This window comes from Kogia breviceps, chromosome 14 (genome assembly GCF_026419965.1).
Source record: "Kogia breviceps isolate mKogBre1 chromosome 14, mKogBre1 haplotype 1, whole genome shotgun sequence".
Classification (NCBI taxonomy): Eukaryota; Metazoa; Chordata; class Mammalia; order Artiodactyla; family Physeteridae; genus Kogia; species Kogia breviceps.
Window position 1 is genome coordinate 1,478,801 of NC_081323.1, and position 21,025 is coordinate 1,499,825.

Here is a 21,025-nt window from a genome sequence, read left to right on the forward strand (position 1 = left end):
CTATTGACTGAACTCTCCGGCAGGGCCGATAGCTCCACACAGGACGCAAGGCTTCACCGAGCAGTGCCCTCCCCTTCTAGCGGGCAAGGGTCGACAGGAGGAGGGCTATTCTCGCTTCTGATTTTTGGAAGCTTATTAGCATTTTAAACGACGTCTTCATTTCATTGCTCTTGGTGGATCCGTGAGACTTGCCAAACCTGTAAAACCCCAGCTCCGCGCGGGGAGCACTTTTTCCCAGGAGCAGGTGTCCTGAGAGGACGCTTCCTGCTGGGGCGGCCCCGGAGGGCTGGCTGGCTCGCGGGAGACGCCCGGCCCTTCTCTCGTCCTGTTCTGATTTCCTGGCCTCGGGTCCTGACGAGGACCCAGCAAGCAGATGGCAACGCCTCCAGCTGGACAGCTCCACGCTCATTGGTACAAGTGGCCGGCAGTATCGGCCCGGGCGCCCAGAGGCCATCGGTGCTGTACTGGGCTCTTCTCCCCGTGTTTCGGGAAGATCCTTCCACAGGCCCAAGCATCATCCTTGGGGACAGAGTATGAAACAGAGACCAAGAAACGTGGCCAAGAAAACCACTGCCGGCTTCCGTTTCCTTGTGGAGGCTGTGCCGCTGCCCTGCGAAGACCCGTGAGCCTGTGAAGGAGCAGAGGTCCGCCTGGCACCTTCGTTTCACCCCTTCCAGAGCCACCACGCTATATCCCGGAGGGTCCTGGCTTTCGTGGCAGCCCCGAGCGGCCGAACGCGGTGAGGGCCAGGGCCTGCTTCTCCGATGCCTTCTCACGAGCGACCGGGGCCCGCAGCCGGCCAGCCAGTGCTGGGGAACGTGCCCTGACCCTTGAGCCCGCCGGAGAGTGCAGCACCGCTCCTGGGTCGGGCCTGTGTGTCACAGCGACACAGACGCGACCGTCAGTGGCCAACAGCAGGTGGCCTGTTAAATCCAGCCAGCACCGGCGTGCACAGAACATTTCTCTCTTCCATGAAACATACTCTGAGACGTCTGTGCAGCGAGCTCTCCAGTGGCTCTCAGTAAACGTGCACCGATTCGATGGACGTGTGACTGGATCCTACCTTCAAGGGGGAGCAAAATCACGGTGTGAAGTCCTTCGGGTAAAGTGTGTGCTCTACTTTTCATCCCACGAGGACGTTCTGAGTTACAAGACTGCTCTAAAAAGCACCCGGGCCCTACCTCGAAGCCACAGCCACCAACTGGGGGCCAACGACAAGGCCACCGCTTTCCACACGGGCCAAACACCACGGTCGTGGGAGGTCGTCCTTTAAAAAGCAAATTCCACTGGAAAACTCTTTATTAGAGAGGAACACCCAACATCCCAGTGTGTCACGGCGGCCGAGTTGAGGGGGCAGCTTTGGTGGGTGTTAGCACCTGTGGACACAGTGGTTAAAGGATCATCACGGCCATGCTTGGAGGTCATCGGCCATCCTGCCCTTTCTCCTTTGACTCTGGAATCGGGTGCGAAGGAAGCGGCTACTGGGGCCACGTGGAATCTGACCTCAGGGAGGACCTAGAGATGCAAACCTTACGGTAAATTACTGGAGGCGGTGAGAAATGGTATAGTCCACGGAGGCTGTCAAACCGCCCTAAACACTGTTGTTCTAAATGCGTCCCGGGTCCCCCCACGCTCCCTGGACGAGGAGCCCATCCCCGCCGCGACCGCCACCGCCTCCCGACCAGAGACACAGGACTCCCCATCCTAACGACCAGGTGTGTCAAAACCTCCTCTCTGCATAACGTCAAGATCACACATCCTCGGGGGCTTCCGTGCGTTGCCGGCGGCCCCGCTCGGGTCCCATCGAGCAAATGTGCTGGGATTCGACCCCGATACTACGCCTCGGGTTTCCGAAGCTACAGAATCAAGCCTTTGGAGCAACGATTTGCTTTTAAAAGTGTTTTAATTACAAACGTGATTTTGAAGCTGGGACACAAAATGCCGACACCCTCTCACTGAGAACCCACCACTGCATATACAGGTGCGTGTGTGTGCGCGTGCGTGGGCGGGTGTGCGTCTGTGCACACAGCAGATTGTCTTCAATTCAAAGAGCTCTGCAACGACCGGCGGTGTTGGCTTCTCTACAGAAAGTAAACAGTCACTGTTGCAGACGTGTGCAGAGACGGACACCCAACGGTGAGGACACCCCTGGAAGCAGACTGCTAGGACCCCCGCGCCTCAGTGCCCCCAGAGGCGGGTCCCTCGTGTTTCACACATGCAGGACAGGAACACAGGTGCTGCAGGGACAGGCCAACTGTCGCGAGAGACTCCCTCTGTGACGTGGGGGTGGCCTGCAGTGACAGGGGAGCCCTGGGGGCCAGAGGCGGGCTCCCAAACCTGTCGGCGTTGGGAGCCGTCTGGGGACTTTTTGTCCAGGTTTCTGGCCCCCCTCGGTTGTCATGGTAACGCTTCATTTTGGACAGCGGACACGCGACGCTAATGCCTATCTTGCTCTTCAGCAAAGTATTATTCAAGTAGTTTGAACTTAAATATCAAAAGTAATCTTTACATTATTGAAGACTGGTAAAAAACACAGACTCTGACAACTTTTCATTTCATTCAATCGGGTGCTTTGAAAATCTTCACTTTTGCGTTACTGTCATCTAGAAAGCAATTCCTGGCCTTTATAAAGCTCTTGGTGGGACTTTTTTCAAGATCCATCTTTTCCTGTTACTGGTGCAAATTTAAAATACTTTCAGAAACACTTTGCCACCGCGTTATAAGGAGGAATGTGGACCCCGTCCTGTTACTTCCTTTATTTATAACTTTTGTAATTAAGAGGGTGCTGTAAGCTACACCAGCCCCAGCTCTGGTTCTGTCACATAAAAGGGAACCGTAAAGAATTTTCCTTTTCAAACCTTAATGGAAACATGATGATCCCAAGTGAAGCTTTATGAAGAGACCGCAACAGTAGTAAAATGTTTGGCAAAATCAAAAGTTGATTAGAATCAAATCCTCAACCAGGGGCGGTGCCACCTCCACGAACAGCCGTCAGAAAAGCTGGTTTCTGCTGTGACCGCGGCTCCGAGCAGCCACCTGACGGGGTCTAGCCTCTCGGGTCTCCGGGGCCGGGGCCGGTCCGCTCTCTCAGTAGATGTCTGGGCAGCCTGAGAAATCCCTCTCGAAGTAGCCCCCCACGTACAGCCAGTCGGGGGTCCCCGTGTACGGGTTGCTGCCTCGGTGAAACCACCTGCGACACAGAGCAGGCGGTCAGGAGGCCCGTGGACAAGGCACGGCCGTCGGTCTTCTCTTCCCCCGGGATCGCGGCCCCTCTAATTAGGCATCATCACATCACAGGTCAGTTTACACGCAGCCCAGAGCTGCTGGCCACCATCTTAACGGGACACGGGGACCTTCTGCCCGGCCCCGGGGGTGGCTGTGCGGCCCCTCCCCCCTCCTCGCCCCCGTGGCCACCCGGCGTCTCACCTCGTCTGCCACTCGGCCTCCTCCCTGGCCCGCTCCCTCCGGGCCGCCCTCTGCTTCTCCTCCAGCCGTTCCTTCTCCTGGCTCGCCAGGTCTGGGTGCAAAAGCACAGGGGACTGGGTCAGGGCTCAGGGTGACAGGCGGCGCTGAGGGCTGACACAGCAGACGCCGGGGCGCCCCTCACACCCGACCCCAGAGGAAAAGTCACACTTGGGTTAGCAAACCACAGACAGTAAAGGCCGTCAGCGGGAAACCAAACCCAGGCACGAGCGCAGAGGCGCACGGCCAGGTCCGGACCCCAGCACAGACCGCAGCGCGGCCCAGCCCCGCAGGCACAGGGGCCTCAGGGCTGGGCGGGCGTGGGGGGGGGCCTCCAGCCAAGCGACTTTTAAATAACATCGTGTCCAGCTTCTGAAATGTAATCTTACTGTCTGTTGAACCTAATAAGACAGGGTACTTGCATTTCGTATGTATTCTTTTTCAGTTCATTTCCTAGTCATTTAATCTTATTTTATTTAGAGAAGAATTGGGCTGCAGCAAACTAGAAATTTTTGAACTCCTTCCCCACAGATGGTTTGAGAAGCGCGATCTAGAAGACGTGAGGTGTGGCTGGTTAACGGGGATGCGCTCCCTTCCTGCACCCGCCCGCTCAGCCAGGGCCACGCACCCATGTTGCCGTTCTCCATGCCTCGGATGTCGGGGCGCAGCCGGCAGTCGGTGGGGGCCAGAATCTTCTCCATGCCCGTCTCCAGTTCATTGAGACTAACCGTGAAGCTCGTGAAATTATACATCTGGAGGAGCAGGCACAGAAATCGTTACTATAAATGGCACTCTTTTCTGTGCACGCTTCACAGTTGGAGGCCACCGACACTCTAAACCCCTTCAGAGCAGCCAAGTGTCACTGGCTCCCTGGAGACACTGCCGTCAAGGTCACCGGGGCCGGGGCTCCTTCCCTGCCCTGACACGCACTCGCCTGGGGCACCCAGGCCCTCACCCTGACGTCCCGCCCGTACGTCTGCCTTCTCACATCCCGGGGGCCGGACGGGGGTCTCCAGCGCAGCTCCTCCAGGGGGGCTGCTGCGCCCACGGCCCCCCAGCCTCAGCCTCCCGACAGCCCAGACCTGGGGACTCGCCTCCCACCTGGCCTCCCTCCCGCTCTGACCCCCGAAGTCTATCTCCTCCACCGGCGGCCAGAGGCGCCCACCTGGTCCCCTCGCTGCTCGAACGACCCCACATCTCTCAGAGGAGCAGTGAGGCTCGGGTCCCGGCCGCCCCCCTGCCAGAAAGCGGCTGGATGGCCACGTCCTCCCCGGCCCCGCCTCCCCGCGTCCTGCTCCAGGTCGCCAGGCCCCCAGGAGGCCCGCCCCCAGCCCGCCAGGCCGGCGGCTCTGCAGTGCAGGGCCGGGGTCCTCGCCTGCCCGGTCCCCGGGCTCTGCTCCCGCTGACCTGGGCCCACCTGCTCTGACTCAGCCCGTGCTCCCTGGACCAAAGGGATGAGTGCTATTTTTAAACATAAGCTTTTTTTGCTATTATTTTATACTAGTTTGCACTCTACTAAAATTATAAGAGTGGCTGTGTTGAGGTAATGTATTTACCGATGAATGTTTTGTTGTGTTTCCTTTATTTTGCACATGCTGTGCTTTGCTTATAGGATGTGACAATACAATAAAAAATCGTACGGTATGTTGTGTATGTATTTTATATATAACTAACATATAACTTATATTAAAATAAAATATAATCTATTGCACGTGTTGTAGTTATCATATAATTATTTTTACATATTATACATTACTGTAAATATAATAAATTTATATTTAATTATAATTGTACGTATAATTTTGCATTACATTTAATAAATTTATTACATGTAAAGCAAATTATAAGCGCAATTTTCAAAAACAAACATCAAAATGCATTTAAGCACCTAAACTGGTAGGTCAGAAAAATAACCTCTCGAAACTGGTCTGGAAACCCTTTTGGTAACACGCAGCCAGCGCGGGCTCCGAGGGCTCGCAGCGGAGCCCAGGTACTGTGATGTGTGCACAGAGTGTCGATGTGTCGGGTCAGGGCTTGGAGGGCAGGGAGTCCCTTGGGTGACGGTGGCTGGCTGGGGGCCTGGCTGGGGCGGGGGGAGCGGACCTGGGCAGAGTTGGGGGGCCGGGTGTTGACCCTCCAGAGGAGCTTGCTGCCCGGAATGGCCTGCACCGTCTCCTGAGCCTCCGGCACAGCGTCTCCCTCGTCGCTGTCGGCCTCCTCGGGGCAGTCGTCCTGAAAGACACAGCACCTCGATGCTCCCAGAGCCCCTCCAGACCCGCCCGGAGCCCCCGAGACGGCAGCCAGGCGCCGCCCTCCTCGTGGGGGGGAGCCCGCACGGCCCTCTGGGTGTGACGGGACGGGGGGACACCGCCTAAGGAGGCCGAGGGGGCCTCTCCCAGATGGTTATTCCCCCACGAGCTGCGCTTCTGCTTTCAGCCGAGACGGGGTTCGCACGTGGGGACTTCAGGGTGCCCTAGCGTTTCTAGACTGGGGATCATGTCTCAATAAAAAGGTACAACTGCTACTTCTTTTTCAAAGTCAACGGGACGAAGGGGCAGAACGGGGTGCTTATTCAGGCAGCTGTGAAGGGAGACACTTAAACCGTGAGAAGCACAGCCTGAGTCCTCCCCCACCCGCAGGTTATGTGCTTTGGTGCCAGAAGCTAAATAAAGACACAGCTCAGTGACAAGTACCCACACAAAACGCTCCCTCCCTGTGGGGCTCCCCAAAGGGGCGACAAAGCCAAGCTAACGCATTAAAACACGTCACTAAACGGATTTAACATTCCACTGTATGGTCTTTAAATTGAACTTTTTTTTTTTTAGTTTAAAAGAGCATTATTAGAAACGATGTCTAATAGCACCCATGAAATATCATAATATAAAAAACACTAACGGGGGACTCCCCTGGCAGTCCAGTGGTTAAGACTCTGAGCTTCCACTGCAGGGGGCACAGGTTCAATCCCTGGTCAGGGAACTAAGATCCCACATGCCACATGCCGGGTGGCACGGCCAAGCAAACAAACAAAAAGCACTATCAATCCCAGTGGCAGCTGAATATTTTGTTAAACCAATATTGAACACCTCAGGTTTGGTACAGTCTAATTTATCATCTAGAAAAAATGTGACACCTCTTTTGAACTACCACTTCTAGTTTTAAGCTCAAGAAGAACTAGTCTTAAGAAAATCAGTATTCCAGGGCTTCCCTGGTGGCGCAGTGGTTGAGAATCCGCCTGCCAATGCAGGGGACACGGGTTCGAGCCCTGGTCTGGGAAGATCCCACATGCCGCGGAGCAACTAAGCCTGTGTGCCACAACTACTGAGCCTGCGCGTCTGGAGCCTGTGCTCCGCAACGGGAGAGGCCGCGGCAGTGAGAGGCCCGCGCACCGCGATGAAGAGCGGCCCCCGCTCGCCGCAACTAGAGAAAAAGCCCTCGCGCAGAAACGAAGACCGAACACAGCCAAAAATAAATAAATTAATTAATTAAAAAAACAGAAAATCAGTATTCCAAAGCTCCAAGGGGAAAGTATCCTTGTGAAAACTTTCCAACTGTTGGGTAATGTTACCTGTTACTCAGAACTAGAAACGCAGAAGTGACATCCACTTGCTTGTTTAATGGGTCTAAGCTAACAAGTTGCAGGGAAACAGGAGATTTATGAAGAAGTATCCAGAAGAGGGACTTCCCTGGCGGTCCAGTGGTTAAGACTCCGTGCTCCCACTGCAGGGGCCCAGGTTCAATCCCTGGTCGGGGAACTAGATCCCGCATGCCTCGCAGTGTGGCCAAAAAAAAAAAGAGAGAGAAGTATCCAGAAGAAAACGGAGGTGTCCTCTGATTCCGCCAGGCTCGGGGCAGGTAGAGGCATGATTGGGACGCGGGTGAACTCCTCCCCCGTCCAGAATCAGAAGACAAGCAGCTGCGCTTGAGAGACAGGTTCTGTGATTCACCCTCTGCAGCCGGGGCCACGGAGGCACTGCGTCCCCCACCCGGCCAGGCTCCACCCACCCACCCCACCCGCCGGGGGGACGCCGCACGGAGCCGCTCACCAGCTTTGTCTTCCGCAGGGGATCGGTTCTCCTCTCCTGCTTCTTGAAGGACTCGTACGCAGCAGGGTCCAGGCCCCACAAACACTCTGTCCATTTGCCATAGATCATAAAGAGCTTCTTTTTGCTGTAGTCAAAGGGAATTTTTTAAAACCAAGTTACCAGTTAAGAATTAGAAACCATTCATCTAAACGTGCAGCACCTTAATTGTGACCATGGAATAAATTCTCGTTCTGGCATGTCTTCTTACATACTTTAGGGATATTGCCGGGTGTAAATGCAAAGATGAAAAGTTTCATTTTAACATCTCTTACTCGTGGCTTTTGAGACTAACTAGTCACATTCCTTCACGAAAGCAGAAAAGAGAATATGAAGGTACAAAAACCTGAAGGGCGAAAGACGGGCCGCAGGAGACAAGATGACGGGAGAACAAGCGTACGACGTCATTACGTTTAACACCCTATGCGCCCGATTGTTATTTTTGAAATACATTACATTTTTAGGTACCGTGTGTCCTGCAGCCCTTTTTCTATAAAGCACAATAAACAACCCTCCCCATATTCAGCTGATATGGTCTGCTTCATCTTCATAACCTCAAGTCAAACGCCCCTGTCACTGTCTGCCCACATTTTTCATTTCGTAATAACCTCGACAGATCTTTCCAGATCAGCCACCAGAGCTCTCTGCCTGATTCCGAAGGAACAGTGCCAAGCGTGTTGGGCCCTTGCTTTTCTTTCTCACGTCCTCCTCGGGGGAGAGCACACAGTTGGCCACACGCTCCCTGGAAAGGCTGCCCCGCCCGCCGCGGGACGTGCTGGGAGGGCCAGCCGGCAGGGACACGTGGCCAGGCCTCACTCGGCAGACAGCCTGGCAGACGCTCCCTGTCTCCAAGAGACGTAGCGTTAGGAAAGAGCATCCAATGTAGGGCGGAAAACCAGAAACTCAGAACAGGCCTGGCACGGCTCACTGAGTGCCTGTGGGCGTCGGCTCCCGCGGCCTGTTTCTGTGGATGAGCCGACCACAGGGCGGGTCAGCGCTGTTCCCACTAACGGGGCTGCTGTCCCGTGAAGTCCGCACACCAGGTCCTAACTTACTCCAAGGGGCGAAGTGGTCAGAGTCTTACGTCTAAAGGTATTTTAAGGACTTAGAACAGGGGAATTTCTGGTACCCAGCAGAGTGGGATGGAGCAAAAGCACCCACTGCTTTACACTGGAAACTTCTTTCTACTTGAAAATGTATATATTTTAGGAGCTGGAAGGACTCTTATGGCTCTATATGGCCCAAGTTACTTACTGGAAAAAAAAATGAGAGAGAAATTGAGACCCGACACATAACGTTGGGGAACCCCCCCAAAATGTGTCAAAAGTACTACCGGCCATTGCTCTGCTCACAGAAACTTTAAAAGTCCCAAATTTCCAGGTTGGAATGAACAAGTCACAGGAGAATCACGCTCATAAGCTAGTGTTTGGGTTTTGCCTGACAACCGTTGCGGATGCCGGGAGAGAGAAGGAAACACATGGTCAAATTCTAAAATCTCAGTCCTCTTTGCACAACTGCAGCTTTATCTCTCAGTGAAAATGTTGAACTTTCTCACATCCATTTTATCAAAAGAAAACAGACCCAGATCTTTTACCCTCAAAGAAGGGGAAGCTGGGCTCCATCCGTCACCGCCCTGAATGGTGCACTTAAAACTCATCATTATCTCCTCCTTCTGTGCTCAGTAATGAAATGCTTTTTCTCAACAAGAAGGAGTCATAACTTGTCCTCCCCGGCACACGTCACCGGCACAACTACGTCTTTTGCGGAGACACACACGCCGTCCAGGCGCCCTGTGACCCGACCCACACGCGGACCTACTTTTTGTCTTGAATGTACCCTTCCACTTTGTGAAGTTCTTTTCCAAACAATCCGCACGGTTTAAAGTGAAGCACGCACTTATCTCCAGTTCTGCGGGGAAAACAAACACAGGCTTCTGTTGTAGACAAGAAACATCCAGGAAAGAGGGGGAGAGAAAGAAGGAGGGAGGGAGGGAGAGAGCGGGCAGACTGGAGGCTGCCCAGGGCAGGGCGGCGTCGGGACCCAGCGGTCAGCAGGCAGCACGGGGGCCCTTCCGGGGGATGGAAAGCTTCGGGCACCTCCTTGGGCCGATGGCTGCACAACTCAGTAGATTTACGAAAAACCATTTAAGCGTCCACTTTACATGGTGGATTTTACGACATGTAAGTTACATCTTAATAGATGTAACAGGGCCAACCAGCCATGAACTTCTAGGAATAAGGCCTGACAGACCGGACAGTGGACAAGATTTGAGAACAGTCACTCTGTTTTCATCAGGGAATCACACCATTCTTCAGTGTAGTTTAAAATTTCAAAACAAATTCACTGTTGTGACTAAAAACAAAGGAATATCCACACAGAGCAGTAACAATGACTTCGATCAGTGCCACCCAGAGAGTCAGATCCAACCGCCACCACGTGTGGGGCCTCCCAGCCAGCGAGGCCCGTCTGGAGGCCGAGGGGCGCGGGGGGCCAGGGAGGCGCCCGGAGAAGCTGACAGCAGCGTGAAACCCCGGGCTGAGTGCCAGCGGGTGCCCTGGGTGCCACACCGCCACCCTGCCTTTGACCGCTGCACGACTGTCGGGGCCGTCACCTGTGGTTTACTATCTCCACCGTCCCGTACTGCTCTATCCAGAGCTTCCCGATAATCACGTTGTGGACACAGCAGGTAGGGTTGGTCCACGTGTAGGCTTCGTTGTGTCTGAAAGATGCCAGAGAGCAGCAAGTCAGAGGCCGGCGAGGCAGAGACGCTGTGCGACCTCAAGAAGGAAAATACCGGACAGAATCAAACCGTAATTGACTTAAAACCTGCAGAAGAGCAGAATATCGCTTTGAACTCCCTGAACAAGGGCTACTTCTTTAGCATTCGTTTGAAATGTCCTTCTTCTCTCCTTTGTAGCAGCAACAAAGCTTTCTACTTAAATGTCGAGACAAGCTAATAAGCAAGAAAAGGCTGAGACAAAGGCAAGAGCTTTCCTGTGAAGCCCTCAACAGAACAGCCCCTCCGCCCCAGCCCGCGGGAACTGCGAGGTCCCCAGCGCGTGGCCCTGGCCGTTTGGGGACCTGCGTGTGGCGGGGATGGATCCTGGGGGGTGCAAGCACCTTCCCGTCGGTCAGTCCTCATCCTCCCTGACTGGCCTTCTCCAAGGAGAAGAGAAACCCCGCAAACGGGTACTGAGCAGATGGCCAGACGTGTGTCTCAAGGGAGGCTGCGTCAAAGAGCCACAATTCAGGGCAAGAATCAGCTCGAGGCACAAGCGTTTCATGATGAATATTTGGAATTCCTTGAATTTCCCAGGAACCCAAAGGTGTTAATTGACAAGGTTTGCGACCTTTCGGTTCCCCGTGCCTCACCCCACCCGAGAAAGCCAAGAGCGCGGGACGGATGGAACGGGCACCCTCCCCAGGAAGGGGCCGACCTCACCGCGGTGGGGTGCAGGGGTTGGGGGGTGGGTACTGGGAAGGCCCATTCCTCCAGCCCGGCGGGGCCACAGGAAGTGCAATGACCTCAGAAGCTTCCCACCGGGGCTACAGGGTAGCGAGGCTCCCACCCCAGGGAGCCGGCTGCACCCCTCGGCCTGGACCACCCACAACGGGTTGGCAGCGCCAGGCGGTAGGTTGCTAGAGACTCAGTTTCTGCTTTGAGGGTCTCTGATCACCATCGGATTGGGTGCGTTTAGATTTAGATTTAACGGGCTCGGGCATCCTGCAAGACGGCCCCTCCCTTCTCACCTCCCGGGGGTCAAGCCCGACCCCCCACCCCGCACACTCAACCAGCAGCGCGCGCACGTAGGGCTGTGCTCGCTTCTGAGCTCAGGTCACAGAAGACGCTGCGGGTTCCGTCTCGGGCCCCGGCTCTGGGGGACGCCAGCGCCTCGTCTGCACAGCCGCCCGGAGCAGCGGGTGGCAAGGAACCGAGGTCTCCTGCCAGCGGCCAGCACAGTGAACGTGGGGGCAGAGGCTCTACCCGCTTGTCCTCAGGAGGCCTCCCGGCTGCGCCCCCCACGCTGCCCCTGACCTCCAGCCCCCAGACGCCGTGGGAGGACAGCGTCGTCTCGCGCCGCTAAGCTGGGGCTGTCACGCAGCAGGAGGCGGTGACCGCGAGCAGGGGCCACGCCGCAGAGATCAGGGGGGAGGACGGGGACCCGACGCGGTCAGACGCGAGGAGGGCCCCCGGGGACAGCCGGCCCGAAGACGCCTCCAGCCTCCTCAGAGCAAGTCCCTGCCGCTGGAAAGGCTACCTGCCCGCAGGACACGCAGGGCCCCTCCGCCAGAAGGACACCTTCGTCCTAAACGGAAACGGATCTCCCTTCGGATGCGCTGCCGCCCACTCACTTGAGCAGCTCCAGCGTGATGGTGCCACGGGGCTCCGCCTCCACACTCTTCCCCCAGAACTTGAGCTTCGGGTAGATGGAGCCGTGAAACAGGAAGTCCTGATGGAGGCCCTCCGAGTAAAATGCACTGATCGGGGGGTGGTGGCTGACCTGCTCGGATATGAATCTGAACCCTAAGTCTTCCCTGGGAACAAAACGAGGAAAAGAAAGGAGGGGGCAGGAGGGACAGTCAAAGGGCCTCATCAGTGACAGCACAGCCCAGAAAGGTCAGCCCAACCCGCTCTCAGGGGGCCCGCAGCTCAGCACCTGTGGCGCTGCAGGACCGCACAGCGGACTGCACGCCACCCGGCCTCCACGTCTGGAAGGGGCGCTGAGATGAGGGGACCACGCGTGCTGTCACACGTGGCAGAAATATCCGACACGGCTCCCTGACGTCACCCTTGGCCTAACACTGACCACACGCAGAGCACGTGCACACGCACAGCACACACACACACAGCATACACAGCACACGCACAGCACACGCACACGCGCTGTGCCTCCAGGGCCAAAGTCAGCACCACGCAGCACACGCGACAGTGCAGAGAGGCCTCCCGCCCTGCACGCAGGTGCACAAGGAGCTCTTAGAACCAGCGACTCAGAGAACTGACAGCAAACTGTCACCTTAGTCCTCGAGGGACGCCCACTGCCCAGTAAACCCAGAGTAGGACTTTCCAGCCTCCTTTCAAGGCTCCTGGCATTTCTGTGATGAAATGTCTTATGCCCCAAGATAGTCCTGGCCAGGAAATAGGATTTTTAGTACACTCTCTTTTTCAATAAAAATGTCAGTTTTTAATTGTTCCAGAACTCTGAATACACCTACAGCTGTAGTCATTAAAAATTATAAAAGCTCAACCACATAATTACTAACTTAACTGGAATCCGAATTTCCAATCATTACAGAGGAAGGAAAGTTGAAAAATTAGATTTTAAAAAGGTCGCCTACCAAGGTATGTAATTTACAAAATGAATACTTGTCTAAGAAAAGAAAGTGTTATTTTTAGTTATCCACGAGCAATCTCTAAGGATGAAAAGACACTGGTGAATGGCCAGGCTTACTTATGTTGCCCCCCCAAACAGGAAGACGGCTCCGTCTCACGCGTGCGGCACGCGGCAGACACCGCGAGCGCGACCTGGAAGCTAAGGCCCGACACACAAGTTAAGAGAGAATGTCCGTGTTTCCCTTCAGCCTGTGAAACTTTAGTTCAACCCCTGAACTACTACGTTCATGAAAAAGATGAACAATTAGGGGTGTCACTCTGTATTCAGCCTCTTGGGGGGCTCGTATGCTTTTAATCCATCTGCTTTTACTTTCCTTTGTCTGGAACTTTTATCCTATTACGCTTTGATTTCTCTTTTCAGATATTTTGGTGACGCTTTTAATAAACAAAAATGCTAATAATAATCTGACAGCTACATAAGGTCAGAATCTCGAACCTTGGACTAAAGCAAACTAACCGGAGGGAGGAAGCTTTTGCTCGAGAGAAACATCTAAGGAAGGAGAAAACTCTACATGAATTCAAGACAAAAATGTCCCCTTAAGAGTGACCCTCGGGCTTCCTTGGCGGTGCACTGGTTGAGAGTCCACCTGCCGATTCAGGGGACACGGGTTCATGCCCCGGTCCGGGAGGATCCCACAGCCCGCAGAGCGGCTGGGCCCGTAAGCCGTGGCCGCTGAGCCTGCACGTCCGGAGCCTGTGCTCCGCAACGGGAGAGGCCACAATGGTGAGAGGCCCGCGTACCGCAAAAAAAAAGAAAAAAAAAAAAAAGAGTGACCCTCGGGGAAAGCCTTTCCCTTACCTGGGCCTCAGCTCCCTCGCTTCTGAAAGGAAAGGGCTGTGCCTTACCGCCCCGCTTGCTGTGAGATGCCACAGCTCAAGGTCACATGCTGAACCCCTGTCATTTACAAAGCCCCCCGGCAGCACACATCACGCTTTCTCCCAACTCGTCCAGCTTTCTCAAGGGCAATGAGATGTGGAGAACAGCTTCTTCACCACTCAGTGCCAGCCGACCTCTAAGCCACACTAAAAACCCAGGGGGAACTCCCACTGTAGCAGCGTGTGGAGAAGGGGCCGCTGTTGAGCCATGCAGGACGGGCCAGAAACAGTGGAATTTGAAACTGACACGAATGTTGCTTTCCCAACCTGGGAAGTGACGTGCGTGCAGGTGTGTGCAGGCCGCCTGCATCACCAAGACGACAATTCCTCCCCAAATGGTCGGAAACCAGTGCAGACACTCTACAAACCGGAAGAGTGCCCATTCCAAGCTGTCCAGCATCCCCCAATCCCACCATCATTTACTCACCATTGGAAACACTCAACCATTAGTAACACATATGCAATACAGGACCCAAGAACCAGAAGAGTGTGGCTCTTTGAATCCAAGATGCATCGGTCACGTGGCACACCACTGGCTTTACAAAGACTCTGCACATTAAACTACACCTCGCAGAGACGCCCAGACACGGGCACCCGGCGACCCGACACCCCGCGCTGCACGCTCCCGGGCCCGCCCGCTCCGCTCCGGAGCCTGACGCGTCCTCCCGCTTTCAACTCGGTGTTTTCACCAGGCTTCTGTTACGTCATTCACACAACAGCTCTCACATGTGCACCATCTTCCCGCCTGCAGTAAACCCCTCAATTCAATCAGCCTGGAGAAATCCATGCTGGACAAGGAACCACCCTTGTCCGTCGCCAGAAGAACCTCACGCCCGAGATCGTCACAAGGGCCTGTCCCCTTACCTGGTTAACTCGTACGTTTCTCCCAAGAGTGGATTGAACGGCTTGCCGGTCCTCTCCCACTGGGAAGCCACAGCCGAAACCGCAAAGGCCGCTACAGACTGGAAACAACCACAGGCTGGTGAGGGGCGGCTGCCCGTCGGGATGCGGGAGCCAGGGCAGCGAGGGGGTCCCACTCACTCGCTCCTGGGTGCCTTTTCAGTCTCCCGCTTGTAACAGGTTTGAAACCGCAGAACTTCCGGGCAAATGCTGCTTATCACCTGCCACTTCCTCACTGCCACGGAACGCAGGAACTCTGCCGCCTTCCACTCCCCCCCCGGGCCTGCCTTGCAGGCCCTGTCCGTCACACGCGTGCACACACATGCGCACACGCACACGCACACGCACGCACACACACACTCACGTGGGGTGATGGTGCTGAAAGGGCCCAAGAGGAGCCGGGTGCCGGCCCCGCCACCCGCTGCAGCCCCGCACCCCGACCACCAGGCAGCCGAGACCACGCCCGTGCAGAACGTGCCCACGACAAATGCCTCGGCCTTTTGGCAGGACAGCACCCCGACATCCGTGCGAGCTGCGCTGGCCCTTCTCCCAGGTGTCCCATCGCTGAGGTGCCCGGGTCCCTGCCGCCACATGGCCAACCCGATGGCGTCGCGTTCGTGAAAAGCTACGGTCGCTGCGCCCGGCCACGTGGCGCCCGGCCACGCCCTCTGCCCCGAAAGGAGCCCGCCGCCCACCTGCATCCTTTCCAGGGGCTGGGGCTGGCAGGAGGCTTTGTGGATGAGGTACACGTGCTCCATGTACTCCGTGATCCGCTGAAGGAAACTCAGAGGCTCGTTGAAGGCGATGGGCATCGTGATCTTCGACAGCTCCTAGGGGGCGTCGGTGAAGACCCGTTACCGCTACCACCACCGCCACCACCACCGCCACCGGCGGCTTTGCCCAGACACCGGGGCCCCGCACCCGCCCCTGCTCCGAGCACCACTCCCTGGAGCCACAGCCGCCTGCGCGGGACGAGACCGGAGAGGCCCTGCCGGAGCCTGGCCTGGGAGACAGAGCCGCCGCCCACACGCCCGCGGGCACGGTGCCCACCCCCCCACCCCCGCGCTCACGGCACACGAGCCTGCAGGCGCCCCCAGGCCGCCAGCTCCATGGTCCCAAAGCATCGTTCCAACCCGTCACCCCAGGGTGACTTGGAAACTCCTCGGCCTGGCGAGTGAGAGCCCCTAACGCGGCCCGCTCTCAGGTACCATGCAGGCAGAGCAAATGTGCAGCCCCCGGTGCAGGCGGAGGCCAGGAAGGCGCTCGGGGACCCATGCTGCAGGGGGCACCGAGGGAGCTGGCATCTAGGGAGGAGGTCCCAATGGACTTCGAGAAGGCAGAGGCCCCTCCCAGAAGCACGGCTGAGCAGCGCAGGACGGCTTTGTCAGGGAAGGAGCAGAGTGTGAAGGACCTGGTCCTTCCTGTCGAGGGAGGTCCAGGGCTGGACAGGAGGGGGAGGGAAGAGGAGATGGGGGAGGGGAGGGGAGGGGAGGGGAGGGGAGGGGAGGGGAGGGCAAGAGACGCTGCTGGCCCAAAGCCAGGAAAGATGCTGGCCTTGCTCACGTCGGGAGGAAGGAAATAAAAGCACACGGAGATCCCACCGCACGCCCGACTCAAGGGGCACCCCCCCCACACCACTGACCCCCGACCTGCTGGCAAGGCTGGGGGGACCCAGGCCACCCACACGTGCCGGGGGGAATGCAAAATGCAGCAGCCTCCGGGGAGGAGGGCAGCCAGGCCTGCCCGCGCCCAGCCTTTGGTCCGGCGGCCTCACGCGCAGGAGCCCAACCCACAGCTCCTCCAGCAAACACACAGCAAAAGGGCAGAAGCAACGCCAACATCCAACCACAGGGCCACAGCGAGTCAACTATGGGGCAGCACAGCGCGGTGACCAAAAGAATAAGAAGCGGCTCCGCCCTCGGGCCTACACTGTGGAGCGGAAACCGGTGGAGAGGAGCCGACCGTGTATCCAGAGGCCGGGAGGAGGCCGTGCGGTCGCCGTTCTCACGCGTGGGAGGGGGACCAGAAGGGGTTTTGATGGCCACCGCGGGACTGCAGGGAAGGCACGGGGACGGGGAGCTAAACGCGTGGAATACACCTCGTCTCAGAGAGCTGACCCTGGACTTACAGTTTTAAACCAAAATTAAACTTAGAAAAGCCATCTCTAAACACCATAAATAAAACAAAACAAATGAACCCACACAACCTCCCTGGGGGCACGATCACCCAGAGGCGCTAAAGCACAGGGACTGAAGAGTCACCCTCGCGGCAAGAATGACAAATGCCACAGACGTGCTCTCCTGAGCCGTCACGCGTGTGGGCGCAGCAGCGGGTCACAAGCTACGTGCCACGCTAAATCCATCATCTTCTGTGTCGTGAAAAAGTGGGACTGTCGAGGTGGCGGAAGAGAGACACGGACAGAAGACAGAAGAGGTCAGATAAATCCTGTGGCCTGGAATTTGAAGCATCGTTGAAACAAATCAAAACACAGCTCCTAACTCTCTCCCCTGAAAAGACCTAGAAACAAGACCAATCCAGTAGCCTCCCCCGGGCCCAGCTATGGTCCTGAGCTCTCTCTCTCCCTGGACAATAAAGGTATAGGAAGAGCGGAGGCGTCTTTTGTAAAGGAGTGCGGGCCACAGCCTGAAGAGGCTCTTACAGCCAGAGACAGACAAGTGTGACTGGACGCGGCACAGGGCCAACCCGCGAGCTGGTGGGTTAGACCAGTTATGCCGCCAGGGAACCAAAGACATCATTTGAACATCCTGATAGGGAATCACTCGTGGATCCCGACTGCCTCACGCAAACCACGTTCGCAGTAGAGGAGGGGACTCTCTCATCACAGAAACATTCCAGGTAACGGAGGAAGGGCAATCGTTACCAGCCTGGCGCCGATTTGCAACTCCTGATGAGCTAATGGGTCTGGGCGCCAAGCACCAGCAGTTCTTAAATTCAGAAGAAGAGCAACAGAAAGGTCTTGTGAGGGAAGGACCCCAATGAGCCCCCCCCACAGACTGCAAAACACACACAGGGAGTCACGCTCAGACGACTGGAAATTTGAACACAGAGTGGGTATTTGATGACGTTAAAGAATTATGTTACTTTCAAAAGTAGGATAATAGGATTGTGGTTGTGTTTAAAAAGAATCCTTGGGGCTTCCCTGGTGGCGCAGGGGTTGAGAGGCCGCCTGCCGATGCAGGGGACGCGGGTTCGTGCCCCGGTCCGGGAGGATCCCACGTGCCGCGGAGCGGCTAGGCCCGTGAGCCATGGCTGCTGCGCCTGCGCGTCCGGAGCCTGTGCTCCGCAACAGGAGAGGCCACAACAGTGAGAGGCCCGCCTAGCAAAAAATAAAAATAAAATTAAAAAAATTTAAAAAATAAAAAGAATCCTTGTCCTTTAGGGATATATAAGACATGTTCACACACGAAAAGGTGCTTGGAATTTGCTTCAAAATACCAGGGGAGGAGGGGGGCGGTGGAGGGCGGAGGACTCATGGCTCGCCCTGACTGGCAGCGGCGAGGGCTGGCGACGGGCAGGGGTCTTCACAAGACTCTGGCTGGCTCTGCCCGAAACTGTCGTGCTCACTAGTCCGTGGCTGCTTCCACGAGCTGATGGGCAGTGAAGAGCGGTGCGTCACCTCCCCGGAGGTGCATCCGGGGGGATGAGCATCTCACGGGGGACAGCGGATGCATGCCGTGAAGTGGGGCAGAGAGACCCAACAAGATGCGCAAGTCCAACCCGGAGCGTTACATTCAGCCTTACTCTGAATCCGGCCTACGGTCAGTTCCTTGGGGGAGGCAATGCAATGATGTCACTGTGCCGAAGAGAGGCTTTTGGTTTTAGAGCTCTGAAGAGTCAAGACCGGGTGGCTTGCTGAGTTCGCCACAGCCCCAGATAGACCCTTTTGTGAAGACCTGAACTGTGCACACAGTCGAAAACGTAGGAGAGGACGGTGCTAAAAGAAAACAGTCCTGAACGTGTCACTTTAAAAAATCACAGACGTGTACAGATACACGCGTGTGAGCAGGCAGGGGTCAGTGTGCACTCTCAGGTCTTCCAGCTCTGTCTGCTGAGAGGCCTGGAGCAGTGACACCCCGGGAGCCATGAGCACATCCAGCACCCATCCTCCCATAAAAGGTCATCGGTGGGGACTTCCCTGGTGGCTCAGAGGTTAAGAATCCAGCTGCCAATGCACGAGACACGGGTTTGATCCCTGGTCCGGGAAGGCCCCACATGCCACGGAGCAACTAAGCCCTGCGCTCTAGAGCCAGCATGCCACAGCTACTGAGCCCCTGCGCCACAACTACTGAAGCCCGTGCGCCTAGAGCCCGTCGTCCGCAACAAGAGAAGCCACCGCTCGCCGCAACTAGAGAAAGCCTGCGTGCAGCAACGAAGACCCAACACAGCCAAAAATAAAATAAGTAAAAATAAATAAATTAAGAAAAAAAAAAAAAAAGCGGTCATCGATGGAACAGCTGGGGAGAGCCCCGTCGGGCGCGTGCTGCGGTTAACAGCCACGGCCCAGTGCGACAGCTGTGGTTCTCATGGGAGATGCCGTCGTTACAGAAGGCCGGGTGAAGGGAAAGAGACTCGCTATCCTGTGACTCTTCTGTAACTTTCTGTCAGTCTCAAGTTATTTCAACATAAAAAGATGAAGCTCCCTCTGGGAAAAAAAGAACTGATGGGCAAAAAATAAATGCATTAGAAGACTGGGCTGCAGACCATCCGAGAAGCAGCGAAGTCGTTTTTTGTAGCTCACGCAGCCTGAGTATGAGTCACCAGACACGGCCGCGACCGAGCACGCTGCATGCAGCCTCCTCAAGGCAGCGCTCTCCCCTCCTGAGAAGGACCGGCTCCGGCTCTCACAGTCAGGAAAGACCATAAAAGGAAAGGCCTGCGGCCTCTGGACACTAAGTAGCCAACGACTTTTCCTGTTACTCTGCCTGCAGCCCAGCGTGGGTGGGCTGGGGGACGCGGAGCCTCGGTCCCTTGGTGAGTGGCCAGGAACCCCACGAAAGCCCCCCAGTTCGTGAGGATTATCCAAGGCCAGCTACGAGCACATCCGGAAACACCGACGGAAGCTCCTTGTGTCAAGAGATTAACCTACAGATCGGGTGTCCTACGGTCTATTAATACTTCAGCTTTTGTTCACCTTTTCCCCTCCTGTATTTGTCCCTTTCCTGTTTTATTATCTTTACATCATGCTGTTTGTAACTATGCACAGTGCATCTTCTTAAGCTACCAGTAGTGCAATAAATTCACAGGGGCTTCCCTGGTGGCGCAGTGGTTGAGAATCCGCCTGCCGATACAGGGGACACGGGTTTGAGCCCTGGTCCGGGAAGATCCCACATGCTGCAGAGCAACTAGGCCCGTGAGCCACGGCCGCTGAGCCTGCGTGTCTGCAGCCCGTGCCCCGCAACAAGAGAGGGCGCGACAGTGAGAGGCCCGCGCACCGCGATGAAGAGTGGTCCCCGCTCGCCGCAACTGGAGAAAGCCCTCGCACAGAAACGAAGACCCAACGCAGCCAAAAATAAATAAATAAATAAATAATTTAAAATGAATATGTGATTAAAAAAAAGTTAACAAAAATAAATTCACAGGGATTAAAAATGTGTAAGATTCACACTTCAAAACGAGTCCATCTGAACTTACCAAGCCAATGCACTTTTTCAATATACTCCATACGCTGAAATCACTTCTGGTAAACATTGGGGCAGGCAACGACGTCCTGTAAAGGGGTAACCAGAGTGACACGTATTTATTCAACCAACGTGAGAGTCACTTATGACTGAGGGTTTTGCTCAATGACCATGTCTTCCTTTAATCCTTCTAAGCATTAGCGTTTCTCTATGCTGGCACGCCTGCAGAGAAAAAAAGGACCAGACCGCTGCTGAAGTCCCAAAGAAAGCTTTCTGCACCCATCTTTGGAGGGCCTCCTAGGAAGCAATCGCGGCCACACAGGCGGCTTTCCTCCACGGAGCTGGGGAGACAGGTCGCCGAGTCCCCCCGGGCAGCCGCGTGCCAGCGGCCTGGAGCAGCAGGGCCGCAGATGGAGGCGGAGCCAAGAGGACCCCGAGAGGGAGCTGCATTAAGAAAACCTCTTCAGGGGCTTCGCTGGCGGTCCAGTGGTTAGGACTCCGCGCTCGCGATGCAGGGCGCACGGGTTCGATCCCTGGTCGGGGAACTAAGATCCCGCGTGCCGCGCGGCGTGGCCAAAAGAAAAAGGAAGAGAAAACCCTTTCAGAAACCAGCTCTTAAACCCCTTTGAAGCCTGTGCTTGTCTCTCCTCAGGCTCCTTCCTCCTCAGGTGTCTTCC

General features: G+C 55.9%; 1 protein-coding gene across 2 annotated transcripts in view; it reads right to left on the bottom strand.

The window, feature by feature from the left end:
- Positions 1–1,884: 1,884 nt before the first annotated feature.
- OSBPL2 (oxysterol binding protein like 2) overlaps positions 1,885–21,025 on the bottom strand; it is a 39,720-nt gene continuing 20,579 nt past the window's right edge. For both annotated transcript variants that reach the window (XM_059036546.2, XM_059036549.2), the window contains exons 4-14: positions 20,362–20,437; positions 15,405–15,539; positions 14,674–14,771; positions 11,895–12,077; positions 10,153–10,260; positions 9,360–9,449; positions 7,506–7,629; positions 5,566–5,694; positions 4,091–4,214; positions 3,427–3,517; positions 1,885–3,190 (exon numbers count right to left, since the gene is read on the bottom strand). In XM_059036546.2, the coding sequence (XP_058892529.1) occupies positions 3,088–3,190; positions 3,427–3,517; positions 4,091–4,214; positions 5,566–5,694; positions 7,506–7,629; positions 9,360–9,449; positions 10,153–10,260; positions 11,895–12,077; positions 14,674–14,771; positions 15,405–15,539; positions 20,362–20,437 (1,261 nt within the window). In that variant the 3' untranslated portion in view covers positions 1,885–3,087. The remainder of the gene's footprint in view (positions 3,191–3,426; positions 3,518–4,090; positions 4,215–5,565; positions 5,695–7,505; positions 7,630–9,359; positions 9,450–10,152; positions 10,261–11,894; positions 12,078–14,673; positions 14,772–15,404; positions 15,540–20,361; positions 20,438–21,025) is intronic.